The sequence below is a fragment of the Salmo salar genome, chromosome 14, assembly GCF_965601325.2.
Source record: "Salmo salar chromosome 14, fSalSal1, whole genome shotgun sequence".
Taxonomy (NCBI): domain Eukaryota; kingdom Metazoa; phylum Chordata; class Actinopteri; order Salmoniformes; family Salmonidae; genus Salmo; species Salmo salar.
In genome coordinates, this window is record NC_138304.1 from 22,078,720 (window position 1) to 22,100,906 (window position 22,187).

The 22,187-nt window shown below is 40.6% G+C and overlaps 1 protein-coding gene across 1 annotated transcript in view; it reads left to right on the plus strand.

Annotated features, from left to right (window-relative positions):
• Window positions 1–881: 881 nt before the first annotated feature.
• LOC106568829 (inactive double-stranded RNA-specific editase B2) overlaps window positions 882–22,187 on the plus strand; it is a 38,135-nt gene continuing 16,829 nt past the window's right edge. The window contains exon 1 of the mRNA XM_014139530.3: window positions 882–1,340. Coding sequence (XP_013995005.3) covers window positions 1,238–1,340 — 103 coding nt within the window. The 5' untranslated portion in view covers window positions 882–1,237. The remainder of the gene's footprint in view (window positions 1,341–22,187) is intronic.

The window sequence follows — 22,187 nt, forward strand, 5'->3', positions numbered from 1 at the left end:
TTTTCTTCATTTTGAATCAAAACAGTTTATGTGTTCAAGTGTTGTAATCGGCATTGGAATCGTAGATAAAGGAGGAGGTTACAGTATCAAACTGATCCCCCCCGAGGAGGCTTATAGTTGAAATCAACCCCACCTTAGAAATACAAGGACCCAAACAACCTGAACCTGCATCTCTCCTCTCCATACAGCTGGAACTGAAACAAATATGACAGCCACAATTAGCAAGATATTGATATGGTATTGTTACATCCCTGTGTACAACGTGTGCCATAATTTGGAATCATAATTGGAATATTATTTATGATAATGATCATTCTGAGGACAATACTGGTATGTGACTGGCAGGGATTAAACACCTGTTAATTAAAAGTAAAGTTGAAATGGTATTTATTGGGAGGATTATGCAAAATAGGTATTATGATACAAATAACCTGAGTTTGTGGATTGCGTGAACTGCCTTCTAACATGCGTCCACTGAAAAGCCATTGCTTCAGCAACCTTCATGGATGTGGGTTTCAAAGCTGCGGATAATGATAGCAGGTAAATGTTCTACCATTAGGATAATGACTGTTTGGAATGCATGATCATTCAGGCAGAAAAGCAAATATGATTGCCATATGAGTTTCCATATAAAGGAGGGGCTATAAACGCTGAAACACTAGGCTACTACTAATGAAAACAGTTGCCTTCTTACATTTCATGAGTTAATTGAATAGATGGATGGTCACTTGATTGTAGTGAGAGAAATAAATCAGTCTTGACTCTTTTGACATTTCAGGCAAATAAAGACAATAGGCTACATTTGCGCTCCCCGGAAGACATGCACAATTGCGCACATTCCATTCCCAAAGACAGCATACACGTGTTGCCTTCTTGTGCGTAAAAGTATTTGTTGTCTGTTGGTGTCTTTGCATGTTGTTGGTTTTCAATCGGGGAAGAAAGCATGCATCACTTTGCAGAAGAGCAACATACAGCGGTTAGCCCCCGTGGGGCGTGTGGTGGTTCTCCTGTCCAGTCTAAATGATGTCACTTTCTAAAAAGGCTGTCAGCAAGAATGTAGGTGGCACCCAAACACAGCAGCAGGGAGATTCCCGCAGTAAACCTCACACACGGTCACCAAGGCGCTCCAGTGAAATAGTCCTGCACTTTACTTGGATAGTCTCTGCTTCTCAGTTCACCAGTTATCAACCAGGGGAAGGCATTCCAGGAAGACTGTAGGAGTCTCTTCGTGTGCCTCATGGCTGCGGTACTTGGAAACAGCACCCGAACTATGGGAACTTCAGATTGTGAGCTGAGAAGCCACTTCAAAAGAAGAAAGAGGAGGAGGTCGACAAGAAAAGGTCAGTAGACAACTTGTTGTGGTCAAATGACGAGTTGTCGCAGTGTGTTAAATGTGGACAGAAGATCACAGAATGTACCCTTCATTGAGATGATAAAGTTTCCCTTGAGGGTTCCTTTGTAAGATAAAATCACAAAGCCTGAAATAAACGCAGGAATACTTTGTCACTGCATCGTTATTGGAAAATATCTTTACTTTATGCTGGAGGTGTAAGGTTTGCCAGTGGTCATAAAATGTAGCCTACATTATTATAAATAGGATCACACCACACTGTAAAACCAAGTACCTGTGCAGCACATGCTCAACTCATTTCTACAAGGAGTGAAGTGATAGAATTGTTTATTAATTGATCTCATATTGGAGGCAACAGAGAAAATGCACTGTGTGTTGAATTTTGATTATCATATTATTGATCTGTAAGTGCCTTTGGTCCTGAATTGATTAGTAAGGACATTATAAAATAGGCTTACTCCAATCAATGGAATGCTTTGACCAATAATTTAAATGGGTTTTGATTGTTCTCCCCCTCTATCTCCTGTTATTTAAATTCACTCTCATTATCATGAAAGCCCTGACAATAATTTCTATTGTCCTCTTGGCAACAGGTCAACATTTTAGGATTACACTGCACTGCCATTGTTCTTGACACACTAATCCTCAGAAAATGCTGCAGATTATTTCATGAGGGGCTTTGTATTAAAACCTATGCTTATTCAAAGTGCCTAAACCTTTTCCATTCTATGTATGACCTATTGGCCTTTTGCTGCTCAATGTGAGTGTATAACGATACCTGGAGTGAATGCATTGCATGCACCCCAAATGCTAGCCGATTCCGATTAGTGCACTACGTTTAGTGCAGACTTGGTTTCAAAATAATCAGTGGCCTTCTATTGAGGAAGTTTGTTGTAATGATTTAACTAAAAGGTTATTTTGAATTGATATAATGACAGAAGAGTTGTATAATTCTCTTCTGAATGTGGGATGTGGTAAACATTTGAGTAGGCTATATAAACATTCAAATGATGAGACAAATAAATGACCTGGAACAAGTCTTGGATATCATGAAAGTTTTCTTTAAAGACAATAATGTTTGGTAAATTACTGAACATTTTCATGGGAAATGTGTTATTTTCTCATATACAGTACCAGTCAAAGGTTCAAGGTTTTTTCTTTATTTTTACTATTTTTTACATTGTAGAATAATAGTTAAGACCTCAAAACTATGAAATAACACATATGGAATCATGTAGTAACCAAAAAAGTGTTAAACAAATATATTTTAGATTTGAGATTCTTCAAAGTAGCCACCCTTTGCCTCGATGACATCTTTGCACACTCTTGGCATTCTTCAACCAGCTTCATGAGGAATGCTTTTCCAACAGTCTTGAAGAAGTTCCCACATATGCTGAGAAATTGTTGGCTGCTTTTCCTTCACTCTGCGGTCCAACTCATCCCAAACCATCACAATTGGGTTGATTGTGGCGGCCAGGTCATCTGATGCAGCACTCCATCACTATCCTTCTTGGTCAAATAGCCCTTACACAGCCTGGAGGTGCGTTTTGGGTCATTGTCCTGTTGAAAAACAAATGATAGTTCCACTAAATGTAAACCAGATGGGATGGCATATTGGTGCAGAATGCTGTGGTAGCCATGCTGGTTAAGTGTGCCTTGAATTCTAAATAAATCACAGACAGTGTCACCAGCAAAGCACCGCCACACCATCACACCCCCTCCTCCATGCTTAACGGTGGGAACCACACATGCAGAGATTATCTCAAATCAAATCAAACTTTATTTGTCACATGCGCCGAATACAAGTGTAGACCTTAACCAACAGCCCTTAACCAACAGTGCAGTTAAAGAAGAGTTAAGAATATATTTACCAAATAAACCAAAGTAAAAAAAAAGTAAAAAGTAACACAATAACATAACAATAACGAGGCTATATACAGGGGGTACCGGTACCGAGTCAGTGTGCGGGGGTACAGGTTAGAGGTAATTTGTACATGTAGGTAGGGGTGAAGTGACTATGGATAGATAATAAACAGCGAGTAACAGCAGTGTACAAAACACATGGGGGGGGTAATGTAATATTCAGGTGGCCATTTGATGAATTGTTCAGCAGTCTTATGGCTTGGGGGTAGAAGCTGTTAAAGGGCCTTTTGGACCTAGACTTGTCGTTCCGGTACCTCTTGCCGTGCGGTAGCAGAGAAAACAGTCTATGACTTGGGTGACTGGAGTCTCTGACAATTTTATGGGCTTTCCTCTGACACTGCCTATTATATAGGTCCTGGATTACAGGAAGGTTGGCCCCAGTGATGTACTGGGCCGTACGCACTACCCTCTGTAGCGCCTTACGGTCAGATGCCGAGCAGTTGCCAAACCAGGTGGTGATGCAACCCGTCAGGATGCTCTCGATGGTGCAGCTGTATAACTTTTTGAGGATCTGGGGACCCATGCCAAATCTTTTCAGTCTCCTGACGGGGAAAGGTTTTGTCATGCCCTCCTCACGACTGTCTTGGTGTGTTTGGACCATGATAGATCGTTGGTGATGTGGACACCAAGGAACTTGAAACTCTCGGCCCGCTCCACTACAGCCCCATTGATGTTAATGGGGGGGCCTGTTTGGCTGCCTTTTCCTGTAGTCCACGATCAGCTCCTTTGTCTTGCTCACATTGAGAGAAAGGTTGTTGTCCTGGCACCACACTGCCAGTTCTCTCCCTATAGGCTGTCTCATCGTTGTCGGTGATCAGTCCTACCACTGTTGTGTCATCAGCAAACTTAATAATGGTGTTGGAGTCGTGTTTGGCCACGCAGTCGTGGGTGAACAGGGAGTACAGGAGGGGACTAAGTACACACCCCTGGGGGGCCCCAGTGTTGAGGATCAGCGTGGCAGACGTGTTGTTGCCTACCCTTACCACCTGGGGGCGGCCCGTCAGGAAGTCCAGGATCCAGTTGCAGAGGGAGATGTTTAGTCCCAGGGTCCTTAGCTCAATGATGAGCTTCGTGGGCACTATGGTGTTGAACGCTGAGCTGTAGTCAGTGAACAGCATACTCACATAGGTGTTCCTTTTGTCCAAGTGGGAAAGGGCAGTGTGGAGGGCGATTGAGATTGCATCATCTGTGGATCTGTTGGGGTGGTATGCGAATTGGAGTGGGTATCCGGGAGGATGCAGTTGATGTGAGCCATGACCACCTTTTCAAAGCACTTCATGGCTACCGACGTGAGTGTTACAGGGCGGTAATCATTTAAGCAGGTTACCTTCGCTTCCTTGGGCACAGGGACTATGATGGTCTGCTTGAAACATGTAGGTATTACAGACTCAGTCAGGGAGAGGTTGAAAATGTTGGTGAAGACACTTGTCAATGGTCCACGCATGCTTTGAGTACACATCCTGGTAATCCATCTGGCCCCGCGGTTTTGTGAATATTGACCTGTTTAAAGGTCTTGCTCATGCTTCAGTGTTGCTTGCCTTGAAGCGAGCATAAAAGGCATTTAGCACGTTGGTAGGCTCACGTCACTGGGCAGCTCGCGTCTGGGTTTCCCTTTGTAGTCCGTAATAGTTTTCAAGGCCTGCCACATCCGATGAGTGTCAGAGCCGGTGTAGCAGGATTCAATCTTAATCCTCTATTGACGCTTTGCTTGTTTGATGGTTCGTCTGAGGGCATAGCGGGATTTCTTATAGGCATCCGGATTAGTGTCCCGCTCCTTGAAAGCGGCAGCTCTAGGCTTTAGCTTGATACGGATGTTGCCTGTAATCCATGGCTTCTGGTTGGGATATGTACATACGGTCCCTGTAGGGATGACGTTGTTGATGCACTTATTAATGAAGCCGGTGACTGAGGTGGTACACTCATCAATGCCATTGGATGAATCCTGGAACATATTCCAGTCTGTGCTAGCAAAACAGTCCTGTAGCGTATCATCCGCGCCATCTGACCACTTCCGTATTGAGCGAGTCACTGGTACTTCCTGCTTTAGTTTTGCTTGTAAGCAGAATTCAGGTACTACTCTGTGTTTCACAAAGACACGGCCGTTGGAACCAAAAATCTCATCAGACCAAAGTACAGATTTCCACAAGTCATACAGTTGAAGTCGGAAGTTTACATACAGTTAGGTTGGAGTCATTAAACTCGTTTTTCAACCACTCCACAAATTTCTTGTTAACAAACTATAGTTTTGGCAAGTCGATTAGGACATCTACTTTGTGCATGATACAAGTAATTTTTCCAACAATTGTTTACAGACATATTATTTCACAATTCCAGTGGGTCAGAAGTTTACATACACTAAGTTGACTGTGCCTTTAAACAGCTTGGAAAATTCCAGAAAATGACGACATGGCATTAGAAGCTTCTGAAATGGCTAATTGACATAATTTGAGTCAATTGGAGGTGTACCTGTGGATGTATTTCAAGGCCTACCTTCAAACTCAGTGCCTCTTTGCTTGACATCATGGGAAAATCAAAAGAAAATCAGCAAAGACCTCAGAAAAAGAATTGTAGACCCCCACAAGTCTGGTTCATCCTTGGGAGCAATTTCCAAACGCCTGAAGGTACCACGTTCATCTGTACAAACAATAGTACGCAAGTATAAATACCATGGGACCACACAGCCATCATACCACTCAAGAAGGAGACGCGTTCTGTCTCCTAGAGTTGAACATACTTTGGTGCGAAAAGTGCAAATCCCAGAACAACAGCAAAGGACCTTGTGAAGATTCTGGAGGAAACAGGTACAAAAGTATCTATATCCACAGTAAAATGAGTCCTATATCAACATAACCTGAAAGGCCACTCAGCAAGGAAGAAGCCACTGCTCCAAAACTGCCATAAAAAAAGACAGACTACGGTTTGCAACTGCACATGGGGCAAAGATCATACTTTTTGGAGAAATGTCCTCTGGTCTGATGAAACAAAAATAGAACTGTTTGTCCATAATGACCATCGTTATGTTTGGAGGAAAAAGGGGGAGGCTTGCAAGCCGAAGAACACCATCCCAACCGTGAAGCACAGGGGTGGCAGCATCATGTTGTGGGGGTGCTTTTCTGCAGGAGGGACTGGTGCACTTCACAAAATAGATGGCATTATGAGGGAGGGAAATGATGTGGATATATTGAAGCAGCATCGTCAGACATCAGTCAGGAAGTTAAAGCTTGGTCGCAAATGGGTCTTCCAAATGGACAATGACCCCAAGCATAGTTCCAAAGTTGTGGCAAAATGGCTTAAGGACAAAAAGCCCTGACCTCAGTCCCATTTAAAATTTGTGGGCAGAACTGAAAAAGCGTGTGCGAGCAAGGTGGCCTACCAACCTGACGCAGTTACACCAGCTCTGTCAGGAGGAATGGGCCAAAATTCACCCATCTTATTGTGGGAAGCTTGTGGAAGGCTACCCGAAACGTTTGACCCAAGTTAAACAATTTAAAGGCAATGCTACCAAATACTAATTGAGTGTATGTAAACTTCTGACCCACTGGGAATGTTATGAAAGAAATAAAAGCTGAAATAAATAATTCTCTCTACTATTATTCTGACATTTCACATTCTTAAAATAAAGTGGTGATCCTATCTGACCTAGATAGGGAATTTATACTAGGATTAAATGTCAGGAATTGTGAAAAACTGACTTTAAATGTATTTGGCTAAGGTGTATGTAAACTTCTGACTTCAACTGTATGTCCATTGCTCGTGTTTCTTGGCCCAAGCAAGTATCTTATTTTTATTGGTGTCCTTTAGTAGTGGTTTCTTTGCAGGAATTCAACCATGAAGGCCTGATTCACGCAGTCTCCTCTGAACAGTTGATGTTTAGATGTGGCTGTTACTTGAAATCTGTGAAACATTTATTTGGGCTGCAATCTGAGGCTGGTAACTCTAATGAACTTATCCTCTGCAGCAGAGGTAACTCTGGGTCTTCCTTTCCTGTGGCAGTCCTCATGAGAGCCAGTTTCATCATAGCGCTTGATGGTTTTTGCGACTGCACTTGAAGAAACTTTCAAAGTTCTTAAAATGTTCCACGTTGACTGACCTTGATGTCTTAAAGTAATGATGGACTGTCGTTTCTCTTAACTTATTTGAGCTGTTCTTGCCATAATATGGACTTGGTCTTTTACCAAATAGGGCTCTTCTGTATACCTCCCCTATCTTGTCACAACTGATTTACCAACTGATTTACCAAACACAACTGATTGGCTCAAATGCATTAAGAAGGATAGAAATTCCAAAAATGAAGCTGGTTGAGAGAATGCCAAGAATGTGCAAAGCTGTCATCAAGGCAAAAACTGGTTTCGTTGAAGAATCTCAAATATAAATTATATTTTTATTTGTTTTAACATCTTTGTGGTTGCTACATGATTCCATATGTGTTTTTCCATAGTTGTGATGTCTTCACTACTATTCTACAATGTAGAAAATAGTAAAAATAAAGAATAACCCTGGAATGAGTAGGTGTGTCCAAACTTTTGACTGGTACTTTACCTTGTGCAGAGACTAGGGGACTTTTCAGTACTGTATACTGTAATTGGTTATTTGGGAAAGTTGTGTAATATTGTCCTTTATTCAGGACAGATTAACATGATGAAACAACATGGAACAACAGCTGTTGTTGACTATTTCTGTCATCTGTTGTTTTCAACAAAACGTATTATGATGATTTGTATCCATATTTGTTGATTTGATTGCTATTTTGATATAAAGTTACATTACAGATGTAGGATCTTAATTTGACCTATAATGCAAAATAATCATGCAGCAACAGGATTTGAACGTTTAGTCCATATTGTTGCTCGATCAGTGGTTAGGCTATTAGCTGGCCAAAATGTAGGATATATGGAAAGGGCAATACTGTTAATATAACAATGTGTTAGTGTGGGTTTTCAGTAAGTGTATGTAAATTACAAAGCTCATCTGCATTTCCAACAGTGCAGGAGAATTCTCAGCAGCAAAAGAGTGATCATAATAAAGACCCTACAAGTGTATAATAAACATATAACCATTGCTAGAGCAAGTCAACGTGCAATTTTACTTCGGCATTATTCACAGATTTGTAGCATGTATAGTGAGTGCCTCATATTAATGCAGTGTAGAAACGTCAGGTCTGCATTTAGCTTTGTTGGTTGTTAAGTTGCATTGAAACCAGACATAACAGCAGTCAACTAGACTGCATTTTTTAAAAGACTGATGGCCAGACAGACAGACTGCCTGATCTGTCTATGAATCAGCATTAGGGAATGTTTTAATCTCATTTAATGCATCAGGGAAACTAGTCAACTTTAAATCCACATTGACACCAATATAATAAAGCTGCAATTATTATAGTCTACTGCACAGCAACACTGTCAAGAGACGATAACTGAAACTAACTATGACTCTTATTGTATTTAATGTTGTAGTATTCATGAACCATAAGCTGTAGTAAAGAAACCCAGAACAATATCTTCAATATGTTCAGTGAGTAGATCATTTGACAGAGTGCTATTGTTTTGCAAAAAGAAAAACGGTTCATTGATTCCACTGAAAAGCTGCCATTTGTCAGAAGACTCACTCTGCTACAAGGCAACATAGATTATAGGAAATATAGTATTTGGTTTGATGAAGAGGCAGACAAGCAGTCAATGGTGTTACTATTTGAAATGGGGACATTTTCACAGCTGTTGTATCATCGGAGAGCCACAGATTTGTGCCACAGTATGCCATTGTTATTATCCTCAATTGCAATTTATTTCACATCACCATATGTTTTAGGAAATATTTTCATCATTCAGTTCCAAGTATTTATTGTCAGCTTTGGGTTTAGTTTTTCAACAGCTTTAGTCTGTGTTTATTTGATTTGATGTACTGTATGAGTAATTTGATTAGATGTCTCTGCTAAAGGCTATCACCCAAGCTAAAGGGAGTTAAGTGGAAGGCTTCCACTTTCCTCCACAGTGGACAGGATGCGTGTGATCACAGTGGACAGGATGCGTGTGATCACAGTGGACAGGATGCGTGTGATCACAGTGGACAGGATGCGTGTGATCACAGTGGACAGGATGCGTGTGCTCAGATATCAGATATCTCACTGCTTGACTGGCTCTGAGCCTCTGGTTGAGTGGAGTTTATGAGATATTGTCATCTATAGTTCAAAGATATGACTGCAGATTAGATGGGTGGGCTGTTTTTAAGAAGATCCAGGGCCTTATGTATGAAGTGTCTCAGAGTAGGACTGCTGATTTGGGATCAGTTTAGCCTTTTAATAAGATTCATGGACAAGGAGGTACCTGATCCTAGATCAGCACTCCTACTCTGAGATACTTAATACATACAGCCCCTGATTTTTCTCTTAAGTACCCACTAAACTGGAAAGACATTTTTTTCTCTCTGAGGTTTTCAAGGTTCATTATGTTCATTGTGTAATGTCTGTTGCATAACAACCTGTTCAAACTGATTTAATAGAGTCCTTTGTTGATGTGTGTGGTAATATGGCTCCTCCTCTCTGAGAATATAATTATGAAGTTCTCTTCCTGTTTATCTGATCACTGCTGATGGGAACAACCTGCTTGTGAACTCCAAACATCACAACTACATGAATAGTTTGTAGTATATTATGTATTAGATATAAAATGAGTTTGGGAAAAGTGGCATCAAATGAAGCCCACAGACCTCCCTTTGGCTCCTAACCATGACAGGCTGTTTCCCCCCTGCTATCTTAATTTGATGTCACTCTCTCAGTAGAGATGCAGACTTTTGGCAGACAGAAGCCTAGCCAATTGTGTCCGTTTCATAGTTTCATCCTCGTTACATGGGTGTGCTGGTTTCCTCAGAGAGGCGGTTCACAGGTAAATTAAACGATGATTGTTCCATCACCTCTCTCTGGTTCGATAGAGATAAAAATCTCAAACCCTCACTACAATGGGAAAAGACCAACTGGATTGAGAAAAACGTTCAAAATTGGTCCAAGTTGTTTTGAAGTTTGGTCGGGTACACCGGGCTCTATTTTTCTCAGCTGGCGATAAGCCAGTGCAATGATCACATGCTCGTTTGCAATTTTGTTTGCAGGGTTCTTAAGGATTGGACCCTTTTTTTCAATTTTCGCCTAAAATCACAAATCGAAATCTAACTGCCTGTAGATCAGGCCCTGAAGCAAGGATATGCATATTCTTGGTACCATTTGAAAGGAAACACTTTGAACTTTGTGGAAATGTGAAAATAATGTAGGAGAATATAACACATTAGATCTGGTAAAAGATAATACAAATCCAAAAACATTTTCATTTTTCTTTCATCATCTTTGAAATGCAAGAGAAAGGCCATACATTAACATAGGATTCTAGGTGCAATTTAGATTTTGTCCACAAGATGACAGCAGTGTGTGTGCAAAGTTTCAGACTGATCCAAAGAATTACCTCACTACACAATATTTTGAGCCAGACAGCAGTGGGGTCAAACTGTAGAACCCAGTTCCTACATTTGAATATAAAAATGTATTTTATCAAACAAAACTATGCTACATTTTATCTCTGGGAACCTCAGGATGACAAATCAGAGCAAGATTACTGAATGTAATTACTGAATGAATCAAACCAGTTGCTGTGATAAAAGTGTTTTGTTGTTGTGCACTATCCTCAAACAATAGCATGATATATTTTTTCTTCTGTATTAGCTACTGTAAATTGGATACTGCCGTTAGATTAACAAGAATGTAAGCTTTCTGCCCATATAAAACATGGCTATGTCCCAGAAAGTTGACTGTTGTATACAACATTTTCTAGTCACATTATCGTATATTGAGCAACAACCATTCCGGTTTAGGGACACCGATCCAGTAAAGGTTAGCGTGTTAAAGTCGGCACTCTCCTATTTTCAAACCCTAGCACCTGGATTTGTCATTTACCTGTCTTATATGAGCTCGCTTGCGCTGAGGTGGAAGGGGTGGCAATATCGGAGGTGTGTTCTTCCTTAAAAACGTTCGCCAAAGTGCCAATTTCAGGCAGCGTTGGTGCGGATATTTAAGACCATGGTAGCGAGGTTGGTTATGGAATTGATTTTGACAGGGGAAGGGCCGCCTATACAGCCTTGATGCACAAAAATATCAGGTTTGGGAGAATCCCCTTTTTATTTATGTAGGCTATTGTACATTATTTTAGCCAGCTCCTGTTATTATTTTGGAAGTGCGTAAAATGCCCGTCATGGAATAAGAGATGAGATGATCCAGTGACACTCGTATTTAAGAACATTTACATAATTGTTTGCTTTTTTCTCTGTTTAGTTTGATTAAAAAACAAGCCCTTATAGGCTACCCTTACCCTACTATAATGAAAGCTGGTTCAACAGCAATGTGTCTGTTTTGTCTTTCTTATCCTGACCATCCATTAGCCAAGTAGCCTATCCATTACAGGTTTCTAAATGGTCGCTCTTGCTTTTGCATTATTCAGAATTCACGTCGGCCTACCTGCAGTGCATAGGCTACTCCATTCAGCTGGTATCGTGCACCTCCAAACATATACAAATGATTCAGTCCTATAACGCCATATCAACGATATGTGTCTCACACAAGCAGCACAGGGACAGGAGCCTAGTTTATTATTTCAGGATAAGAGCCATGCATAAACGGGCCTTTACTCCTTGAAGCTGTGTCCAATTTTGACTTCAACACTCTAAACATATTGAGCACTGGATGTGTTTTTTTTTTTTAACGGCTGCTATTACTCATTACTGTAGCCTATGCTATTTAATAAACTGTATCAATCCACAATGGACTAGGAAGAGAATTGTGCCCCCAGCCGAATTGGAGAAGACAATGCAAAGGCCGTCAATAACCTACAGAACTTAAGATAACTGCATGCAGTATTAAGCCATGAAACGTGTTGATTGGACAGTGAGGGCCCTCCTCACATGTATAATTTATGTATTAATCAAAGCCCAGCCCTTTCGCGCCACCAACTGCTATTGCACTCATAATTCCCACAGTGAAAATAGCAAAAATATTTTGGGCACACTCCTGGACCTTTAGCCCTACTGCCAGTGCTATTTTCTGTGAAGTGCACAGCTCAAAATGGAAAGTCTAACGCCATCTTTGCAAACACTGTGGATATTTCCCCCTGGTGAACAGAATACACTGGTGTTGTTAGTAGTGACGGACGTTTTTCACCCACCAGGCCCTTTTGTTCACCATCCCCTCTTCATCCCCTTTGTGACCTGATCAAAGGTAGTGCACTGTATAGGGAATAGGGTACCATTTGGGATGCATCATGGTTTATTTCTCGCCTCATTTCCCCTTTCCCCAGCCAGACTCCAACCTGGCCTTGCTGAGCTGGCGGATTCTACAAATTATGACCAATTTGTTACCATTAAACGTGAGATGCTTATTTGATCCACTAAATGGATTGAATTGTGGAAATTGAATGTATGTATATTGAAACAATGTTTGCCTCATCATACTCATTTTGCGAAGATGACAACAATGCAAATATGCACATTTTAAACTGGAGAAAAATGTGTGGTCTTGATGTTTGTGCAAAATTAAGTAATGTGTCTGAACAGTGCATTGGGAAAGTATTCAGACCCCTTAACTTTTTCCACATTTTGTTATGTTACAGCCCTATTCTAAAATGCATTAAATTAAAATATTTCCTCATCAATCTACACACAATACCCCATAATGAAAAAGTGAAAACAGTTTTTTAGAAATGCTTACTAATTTATTAAAAAGAAAAAACAGAAATACCTTATTTACATAAGTATTCAGACCCTTTGCTATGAGACTCAAAATTGAGCTCAGGTGCATCCTGTTCCATTGATCATCCTTGAGATGTTTCTACAACATGATTGGAGTCCACCTTTGGTAAATTCAATTGATTGGACATGATTTGGAAAGGCACACACCTGTCTATATAAGGTCCCACAAGAGCAAAAATCAAGCCATGAGGTCGAAGGAATTGTCCGTAGAGCTCCGAGACAGGATTGTGTCAAGGCACATATCTGGGGAAGTGTAACAAAGAAGGAAGCCACTCCTTAGTGGGCACATGACAGCCCGCTCTGAGTTTTCCAAAAGGCACCTAAAGGACTCTCAGACCATGAGAAACAAGATTCTCTGGTCTGATGAAACCAAGATTGAACTCTTTGGCCTGAATGCCAAGCGTCCCTTCTGGAGGAAGCATGACACCATCCCTATGGTGAAGCATGGTGGTGGCAGCACCAGACTGAGGTGAAGGTTCACCTTCCAACTGGACAATCACCCTAAGCACACAGCCAAGACAATGCAGGAGTGGCTTTGGGACAAGTTTCTGAATGTCCTGGAGTGGGCCAGCCAGAGCCTGGACTTGATCCCGATCAAACATCTCTGGAGAGACCTGAAAATAGCTGTGTAGCGACACACCCATCCAACTTTACAGAGCTTGAGAGGATCTGCAGAGAAGATTTGGAGAAACTCCCCAAATACAGGTGTGCGAAGCTTGTAGCGTCATACCCAGTAAGACTCAAGGCTGTAATCGCTGCCAATGGTGCTTCAGCAAAGTACTGAGTAACGGTTCTGAATACTTATGTAATTGTGATATTTTTTTATTTTTATGCATTGGCAAAATTTCTAAAAACCTGTTTTTGCTTTGTCATTATGAAACAACTGTTTCAATTATTTGCATTGCTTTGTAAGAAGTGAGGCAGAAAAGGGATAAAACACCCTGTGTACATATTTGTCTGTACTTCTACACTTTGTCAAACTGGCAATGAAGTGTGTATACACTGAAGTAGGTAATGATAGGAAGGTGCTTTCATAGTGTGGGTAGTAGCCTACTGTGCATAACATAAGACAGTGATGCAATCATACACTATTACATTCACCAGTACTATAGAGGGTTTTCCTTCAGACGGCAGGTAGCTTAGAGGTTTCCGTTTGGAAGAATCTGTTGGTGTGCCTTTGAGTAGGGCACTTTGCTCCAGTGGCGCCGTACCACTATGGCTGGACCTGTAAAACAACACATTTAACTGTACCTATCCGGTGTATGTGACAATAAAACATAAATATTTTATTCTTAAACTGAAATAGATTTTTATAAAATACTTTATTTTTGGACTATTGTCCATTATTCATCCAGGGTCCTATCCTCAGGAGATTCCCTGTAGTCCCACAGTGACGTTTAACACATTACTGGTGCAGCACTGTGTAATGTGCTTGGGTTTTGGCCCCTGAACCCAGAGACATCAATTTCACTGAGATGTATCTGCTGCCTCACCCCCACCGAGCAGCACTGGGAGTCTGGAGATGTGTCCCAAGTGGCACCCTATTCCCTATGTAGTGTACTAATATATAGGGTGCCATTCGTAACTTCACCATGCTTAAAGGGATATTAAATGTCAGATTTTTATTTTTTACCCATCTACCAATAGGTGACCCTCTTTACGAGGCATTGGAAAACCTCCCAGGTCTTTGTGGTTGAATCTGTGTTTGAAATTCACTGCTCGACTGAGGGACCTTACAGATAATTGTATGTGTGGGGTACAGAGATGAAGTAGTCATTCGAGAATGTTAAACACTATTATTTCACACAGAGTGAGTTCATGCAACTTATTATGTGACTTGTTAAGGACATTTTTACTCCTTAACATATTTAGGCTTGCCAGAACAAAGGGGTTGAATAAGACATTTCAGCTTTTCATTTTTAATGAATTCTAAACATTTCTAAAAACATAATTCCACTTTGACATTATGGGGTATTGTGTGTAGGCCAGGAACACAACATCTACATTTTATCCATTTTAAATGCAGGCTGTAACACAACAAAATGTGGAAAAAGTCAAGGGGTGTGAATACTTTCTGAAAGCACTGTACTTTACTGTGACTTTACACTTTGCAGTTCCCTTGGATATTTGAGTATATAAAATGCAGAAAGAATGAGATGGTAACCAAACGATGTAATTATAAGGCTTTTAAACTGGAACGGCACAGGAAGCTCTTTCCTGCTCTTTGCTGGCCCGCATTCTTCCAGCTAATGGTGCAATTTACTCTGGAAACGAAAACAAATGACTTTATTTTGTCACGCAGCTGCTTTTTTAAATTTGATTATTATGATATTTTTTAGGGGGTAGATTAGCTTTAATATTGCAGATAGATTGTGGGTTCTAACAATGTAATTGTTAGCATAATTTCCAATCCCCCATATATTTAAAAAGATCTTTATTATTTTCCCCGAACCCTACCACCCCGCCGTAGCTGCTTAGCTAGATTTAATATCTCTCTCTTTCTCTGAACTCCATAAGTATTAACTGACTTGATAGAAGAGAATGCTTACTCATAACAAGCCTCAGTTGATCAGTTTGAAAGCCAGAGATGCTAGATAGAACACTTGTGTATCTAAGGGTTAGTATTGAAGACTTGACAAGCAGGAATATTACAGGCCGACAGTTGCCTAGGTATTTAGTTCATCCCCATTCTGGGTGGATTACATGTGCATTAGCGAGATGTTCATTAGAATGGGCCTTTAGCTTTAATTCAGGTTAATCTGACTATACCCTCACAGGAAACAACTGTATAAGCTTTCTGTAAGAGTTTAAGCTTAATGCTGTTAAATACAGTCGAGTGAATGCAAGGCAAATACAGACATATTCAAATGAAACATTTCCTTTCTGTGTAATACAATACCTCTAAAGACACTGTATTCTGGAAGGTAAACAACGTCTCTCACCATCTTGAAGTAGAGACATATCAATTGATAATTGCAGCTTTCCTCCACCTGTCAAATACCACTACCTCAGATATCTTGAGACAGGATCCCCTATTACAGTGAGTCAGTCCCCTAGTTATAGTTAACTATTAGGCTGAGTTGACATACTTTCTCTCTCCCATGCATTGCCTTCTCAACCTAATGAAATGTCACTATTTTCTCTTATTGTAGTGCAATGTTGACACTTTTTATCATTTAATATCACACGATCACAGCTACCCCAAACCCAAGCCTATTAGACATGGAGAATCACATTATGTACATGACATGCTAAGGGTAAAATCTGATATCACATCATCATATTCCTGTGTGACTCTTTTAAAACTCCAGAGGCAAATTGGTTAATTCCGTCATTGTTAATGAAGCATGTTTAATAGAATAATGAAATTAGGCATGGCAAGGAAAGTGAAAAGCACCCGCTTCCCATCCAATGTGTGAGGCCTGACAGCTATGCATAATCTCATTTGCTAAGCATAATTAATAAAAAGTGGTGTGATTTTTCTCTAATGCGTACTGTCTTTCTTCAAGGGCAAGAGCAATGCTGAACTACTTGGATAGTTTCTAGCTGACGGTAGTGACAATAGTCTCAACGCTATTCCTCTAGATCAGAAGCAGTTCAAATCATTTGAGAACATTCGGATTCATTATTATCCTACAGATCAATATATTACATGTACACTGTATATAATACATACATACAATGTATGCACAGTGGACCACGGTAACTAGCTAATGGTCCTCTTCTTTTTTACCTTCTGGTTTTAAGTGCAATGGAAGCATGAAAGTTAATTACTTTGAATTATTGGTCACTAAGGTGACTCGCAATTGCCATCAGCATGTTATTCTTCCTTCTATCTGGAAAAAATAACATCTGCTCAAAAGAAGTGTGAACTGATTGACAGCTCTTTGTCTATTAGCAGAAAATCATTGATAAAACAAAAGAACAAACTATCTGGCTGTCCATACAATCTGTAAACAACTAGGAGACAACTAGGTTACATAAAACTAGTCAGATTGGCAGATTTTTTTTAATGGATTCCATTAAAAGGATGCCGCCCCTGTGTAGAATATTCTGGTCTTATCAGCCACACCTTTCAATTACTCCAGTTTTCTAAGCATTCCCTCTCTGTGGTTGTTTTCTCTGCATCCCTTCAGCCAGCAGAAATCTAATCGACTTTCAGCTTTACTCATCAGATTTGCATTGTTACCATGAAAGTGTTTACTTCAGTCCATTTTTTTTTCTTTTCTGGAAGTAATAGTTGGGCTCGGAATATATAGAGTTGAATATAAATAATATACAGTACAGGTATTTCATACACTGAATAAAAATATAAACCCAACATGCAACAATTTCAAAGATGTTACAGTTCTGAAGTTACAGTTCATGTAAGGAAATCAGTCAATTTAAATAAATTCATAAGGCCCTAATCTATGGATTTCACGACTGGGAATGCAGATATAGTGCATTCGGAAAGTATTCAGACCCCTTGACTTTTTCCACATTTTATTACATTACAGCCTTATTATAAATTGATAAAATAGCTATTTTTCCCTCAGCAATCTACACTCAATACCCCATAATGACAAAGCAAAAACTAATTTTTGCAAATGTATATAAAAAAAATATATATCACATTTATATAAGTATTCAGACCCTTTACTCAGTACTTTGTTGAAGCACCTTTGGCAGCAAGTACAGCCTCAAGTCTTCTTTGGTATGACGCTACAAGTACAAGCTTGTACTTTGCACCATTCATCTTTCCCTCGATCGTGACTAGTCACCCAGTCCCTCCCGCTGAAAAACATCCCCACAGCATGATGCTGCCACCACGATGTTCATCGTAAGAATGATTCCAGGTAACCTCCAAACGTGACGCTTGGCATTCAGGCCAAAGAGTTCAATCTTGGTTTCATCAAACCAGTGGGCTGTCATGTGCCTTTTACTGAGGAGTGGCTTCCGTCTGGCCACTCTGCCATAAAGGCCTGATTGGTGGAGTGCTGCAGAGATGGTTGTCCTTCTGGAAGGTTCTCCCATCTCCACATAGGAACTCTGGAGCTCTGTCAGAGTGACCATCGGGTTCTTGGTCACCTCCCTGACCAAGGCCTTCTTGCCCGATTGCTCAGTTTGGCCAGGTGGCCAGCTCTAGGAAGAGTCTTGGTAGTTCCAAGCTTCTTCCATTTAAGATTGATGGAGGCCACTGTTTTTATAAATTTGCTCAAATTTAAAAAAAATCTGTTTTTGCGTTGTCATAATGGGTTTTGTGTGTAGATTTAATCCATTTTAGAATAAGGGTGTAACATAACAAAATGTGGAAAAAGTCAAGGGGTCTGAATACTTACCGAATGCACTGTATGTACATTATATGAATCTATATCCAACCTTCTTCCATCATGACAAAAACTATTATGAGATGACACAATGGTCGCGTAATATACTCTAATGTGGGTTAACACATTGCCACAGGATCCCCAGAGAGAGATGTTTTTAAAAATAGATAGATTTAAAGTTAGACAAACTTAGATTTTTTGGGAGGGACATATTCAGGATGCTACCCTAAACGACATAACCTTCCCTCCAAATCAAAACTCCAAAACTACAACCTGATTTTGGATGGAATTACTTGGAATGCTTCCTACACTCAAGGATTATTATTCCCAGACTATACATCAAATGCTCTGGCAAACAAGCAGAGACCTGAAAACCCCATCCAATCTGGAGTTGAGTGAGTAATGCTTAGTCTGAAGCATTTTTTTACTTTCAAAAGCCAAGAAGAAAAAATACATTACAATTATATATTTTACTTAATAAGGACTGAATGCTCAGGCTACCAAGCTATGCTAGGACAAAGAGATACAACTTCAATTAGCACTGACGTGTGAAGCGAGAAGTGTCGAAGCCTTTGAGCCCAACAAATGGCAGGCTACCCCACCCAGATCAAAAGGCCTTGACGCCCCCTCCTGCTGTTCAAAGACCATCCACTGGCATTTTCTACAAGAAATCTGCCTCCAGAAATAAAAGCTTCTCCCAAGTGGGTGAGACACCTACTCCCGTTGCCTGCTGCACTGCTGCTTGGATTCCACCTGGAGATCTGTTCACCGTCTGCCCTGGCCAGTCTCCCCCTGTCTGGTTGCCCCCCCCCCCCCCCCCCCATGCACTGTTGGGGCGAGTGACTCTGAACTTACAATGGCTAGCACCAAGTCATTATATATTAGATTTTTTTCTTGTGCATTTTGCTATTTGCCTTCATGACTCCTGCATGCTTTGTTGACTACGAACTTTGTTTACCCAACCGTGGGACCAGGGGCGGAAATCCCAGGGGGGACGGGGGGGACACGACCCCCCCATCCTGGGAAAAATATGATTTGTCCCCCCCAATATATCACTGTAAACATAACTATGTAATTTAAATAATATTACTAATACGCAATGAAAGCAATTGTGCTGATTATAGACACTTAATAGCTCGTTTTTAAGTTTCAAAAGATTGCCTCACAATGGTTTGATCCACTGCCAGTTCCTTAGTTGGCAAGGTAACAGAGGGTTCGTATCTACTGTAAATTAGTGCTTCAAAGTCCCTGTGATAAGGTTAGTGATAAACTGAAGTCCAAACTGAACAGAACTACACTCTGTTCTACCATTGTCTTAAATATATTTAATGGTCTCGTTGCAAAAGCTAAATTGTCGGAAGGGAACTTTTATTTATTTATTTTATTTCACCTTTATTTAACCCGGGTAGCAAAGATTATAGCAAACACCACTGAAACGGAATTGGTGCTCGCTAGCTTTGCAAATTCAGCTATTGTTGGAAGCTAGCCAATATGAAACAAACGATTAAAATGACAAAAGGTTGCAGCATATGTTGTGTAAATGGTGAACTCATACAGCTGTCAACTCTTGTCACTGCAATCCGTTTCACATTTGCTAACTACCTTTTAGATCGAAGCCCATATAGAATGATAGAAGATGGTAGAAGCCCATCTCCTACTGTAAATAACCTGCACACTGTGTGTGTGTGTGTGTGTGTGTGTGTGTGTGTGTGTGTGTGTGTGTGTGTAGCCAGCCAGGTAGAAAATGGCAGAAAAAAGACGGACATCAGAGTATTTTTCAGTATACCAAAACGCAAAGTAAGAACCATAGTAGCCTAATATCTCAAAGACTAGTTGATAAAATGTTCATAAGAAAGAAGTGAAATACTAATGGAAATGTTTCACAATGATGTCATTAGGCAGAGCAGGCAACAGATGGCACACAGACAGCAGAGCTGGGGACAGATATGCAGGGACAGACTGGCAGAGACAGGGAGTCTCAGGTAAGTTTGTTGAGTCGTTGTTTGGCAACATTATGAAAGGTTCTCAATTTTTTTGACTCGTAAAATAGGAACATAATTGGAAAATGCCATGGATACCCCCACTCTCAACTTAAACTGGTGACTGAACTAAGATTTGTTAAAGGCAATGGTATTGCTGTTGTGATTAGTTGTGTAGTTTTGGGTACCGGTAGTTAGGAGTACGGCAAACACCTTATTTCTTTGGTTCCTCAATATACATTTACCATATTACAACGTAGGCTATGTGTTACAGCATTACTTTTGGTGTCCCCTTCAGGAATTGCTCTTGAGAAAATGTAATGTAATTGTCCCCTCCAAAGTTGATATCAGATTTTCGCCCCTGCGTGGGACAGACTATGTTTGTTCTCACACTCCGGACTCTGACTCTCTATTGGTTACACTGACTTTTGGCCTCCTATCCCATTCTAAAAACCTCTCGCCAGCTTTATATTCATGTTACCTGATGAAACTGCTCTACAATATGATCTTGTTGCCATCTGATGCACATTCAGTTGTCATAAATCAGCACTGCAGAGCTCTCCCTGTCCTCTGCCGTGCCTTAATTGTATTACTGTTGATGATATCTGGAAATGTGCATGTACACCCTGGCCCATCTACTGTTGCTAGCCCCAATTCTGACTTGTGCTCTGATATCTGCTTCACTGATTTCTGCTCTCGTAAAAGCCTGGGTTTTCTGCATGTTAACACTAGAAGCTTTTTGCCTAAAATGGATAAATTGAAAGTGTGGGTTCAGAGCTCCAATCCAGATGTGTTGGTCATTACTGAGATGTAGTTAAGAAAGAGTGTTTTGAATACTAATGTTAACCTATCTGGTTATAATCTTTTTCGGCAAAACAGATCTTCCAAAGGTGGGGGAGTGGCACTCTTTACCAAGGATCACCTTCAATGCTCAGTTGTCTCCACCAAGTCTGTCCCCAAACAATTTGATTTGCTGGTTTTAAGTATTAAACTTTCAAATAGCTCTTTGTTGACTGTTGCTGGGTGCTATCGTCCTCTATCAGCACTGGCCTGTACCCTACCTGCCCTAAGCTCTCTCCTGGCCCCTTATACCAAGTCTGAATTTGTCCTGCTAGGTGACCTAAACTGGGACATGCTTAAACCACCTGACCAAGTCCTAAAGCAATGGGACTCCCTAAATATTTCTCAGATTATTACCAATCCCACAAGGTATGACTCCAAACACCCAGAAAAGGCTACTCTCCTTGACATTATCCTCACAAATAATCCTAATAGCGATCAGTCTAGTGTTTTCTGTAATGACTTTAGTGATCACTGTTTTACAGCCTGTGTTCGAAATGGCTGCTCAGTGAAACGACCTGTCCTGATTTATCATAGACGCTTGCTAAAAAACTTTAATGAGCAAGCCTTCCTTCATGAACTGGCCTCTGTAAAATGGTATAGAATCAGCTTGATCCCCCTCTGTCGAAGACACTTGGACCTTCTTTTTTTATATTTTCAGTGGTGTTGTTAACAAATGCCCCCATAAAGAAAATGAGAATTAAAAACAGGTTCAGCCCCTGGTTCGACCGTGATCTTGCAGAGTTACTCCACCTCAAGAGTTGCATTTGGCGAAAGGCTCGACACACATACTCAGGCTGACTGGCTCTCGTTCAGGCAAATGAGAATTAAGTGCACTCAGGCTATCCGGAAGGCCAAAGTTAGTTACTTTAAGGAGCAGTTCTCTCTCTGTGGGTCTAACCCCAAGAAGTTCTGGAAAATGGGCTAAGACCTGGAGAATAAACCCTCCTCCTCACAGCTGCCCATGTCCCTTAAAGTTGATGATGTGGTTGTTACTGACAAGAAGCA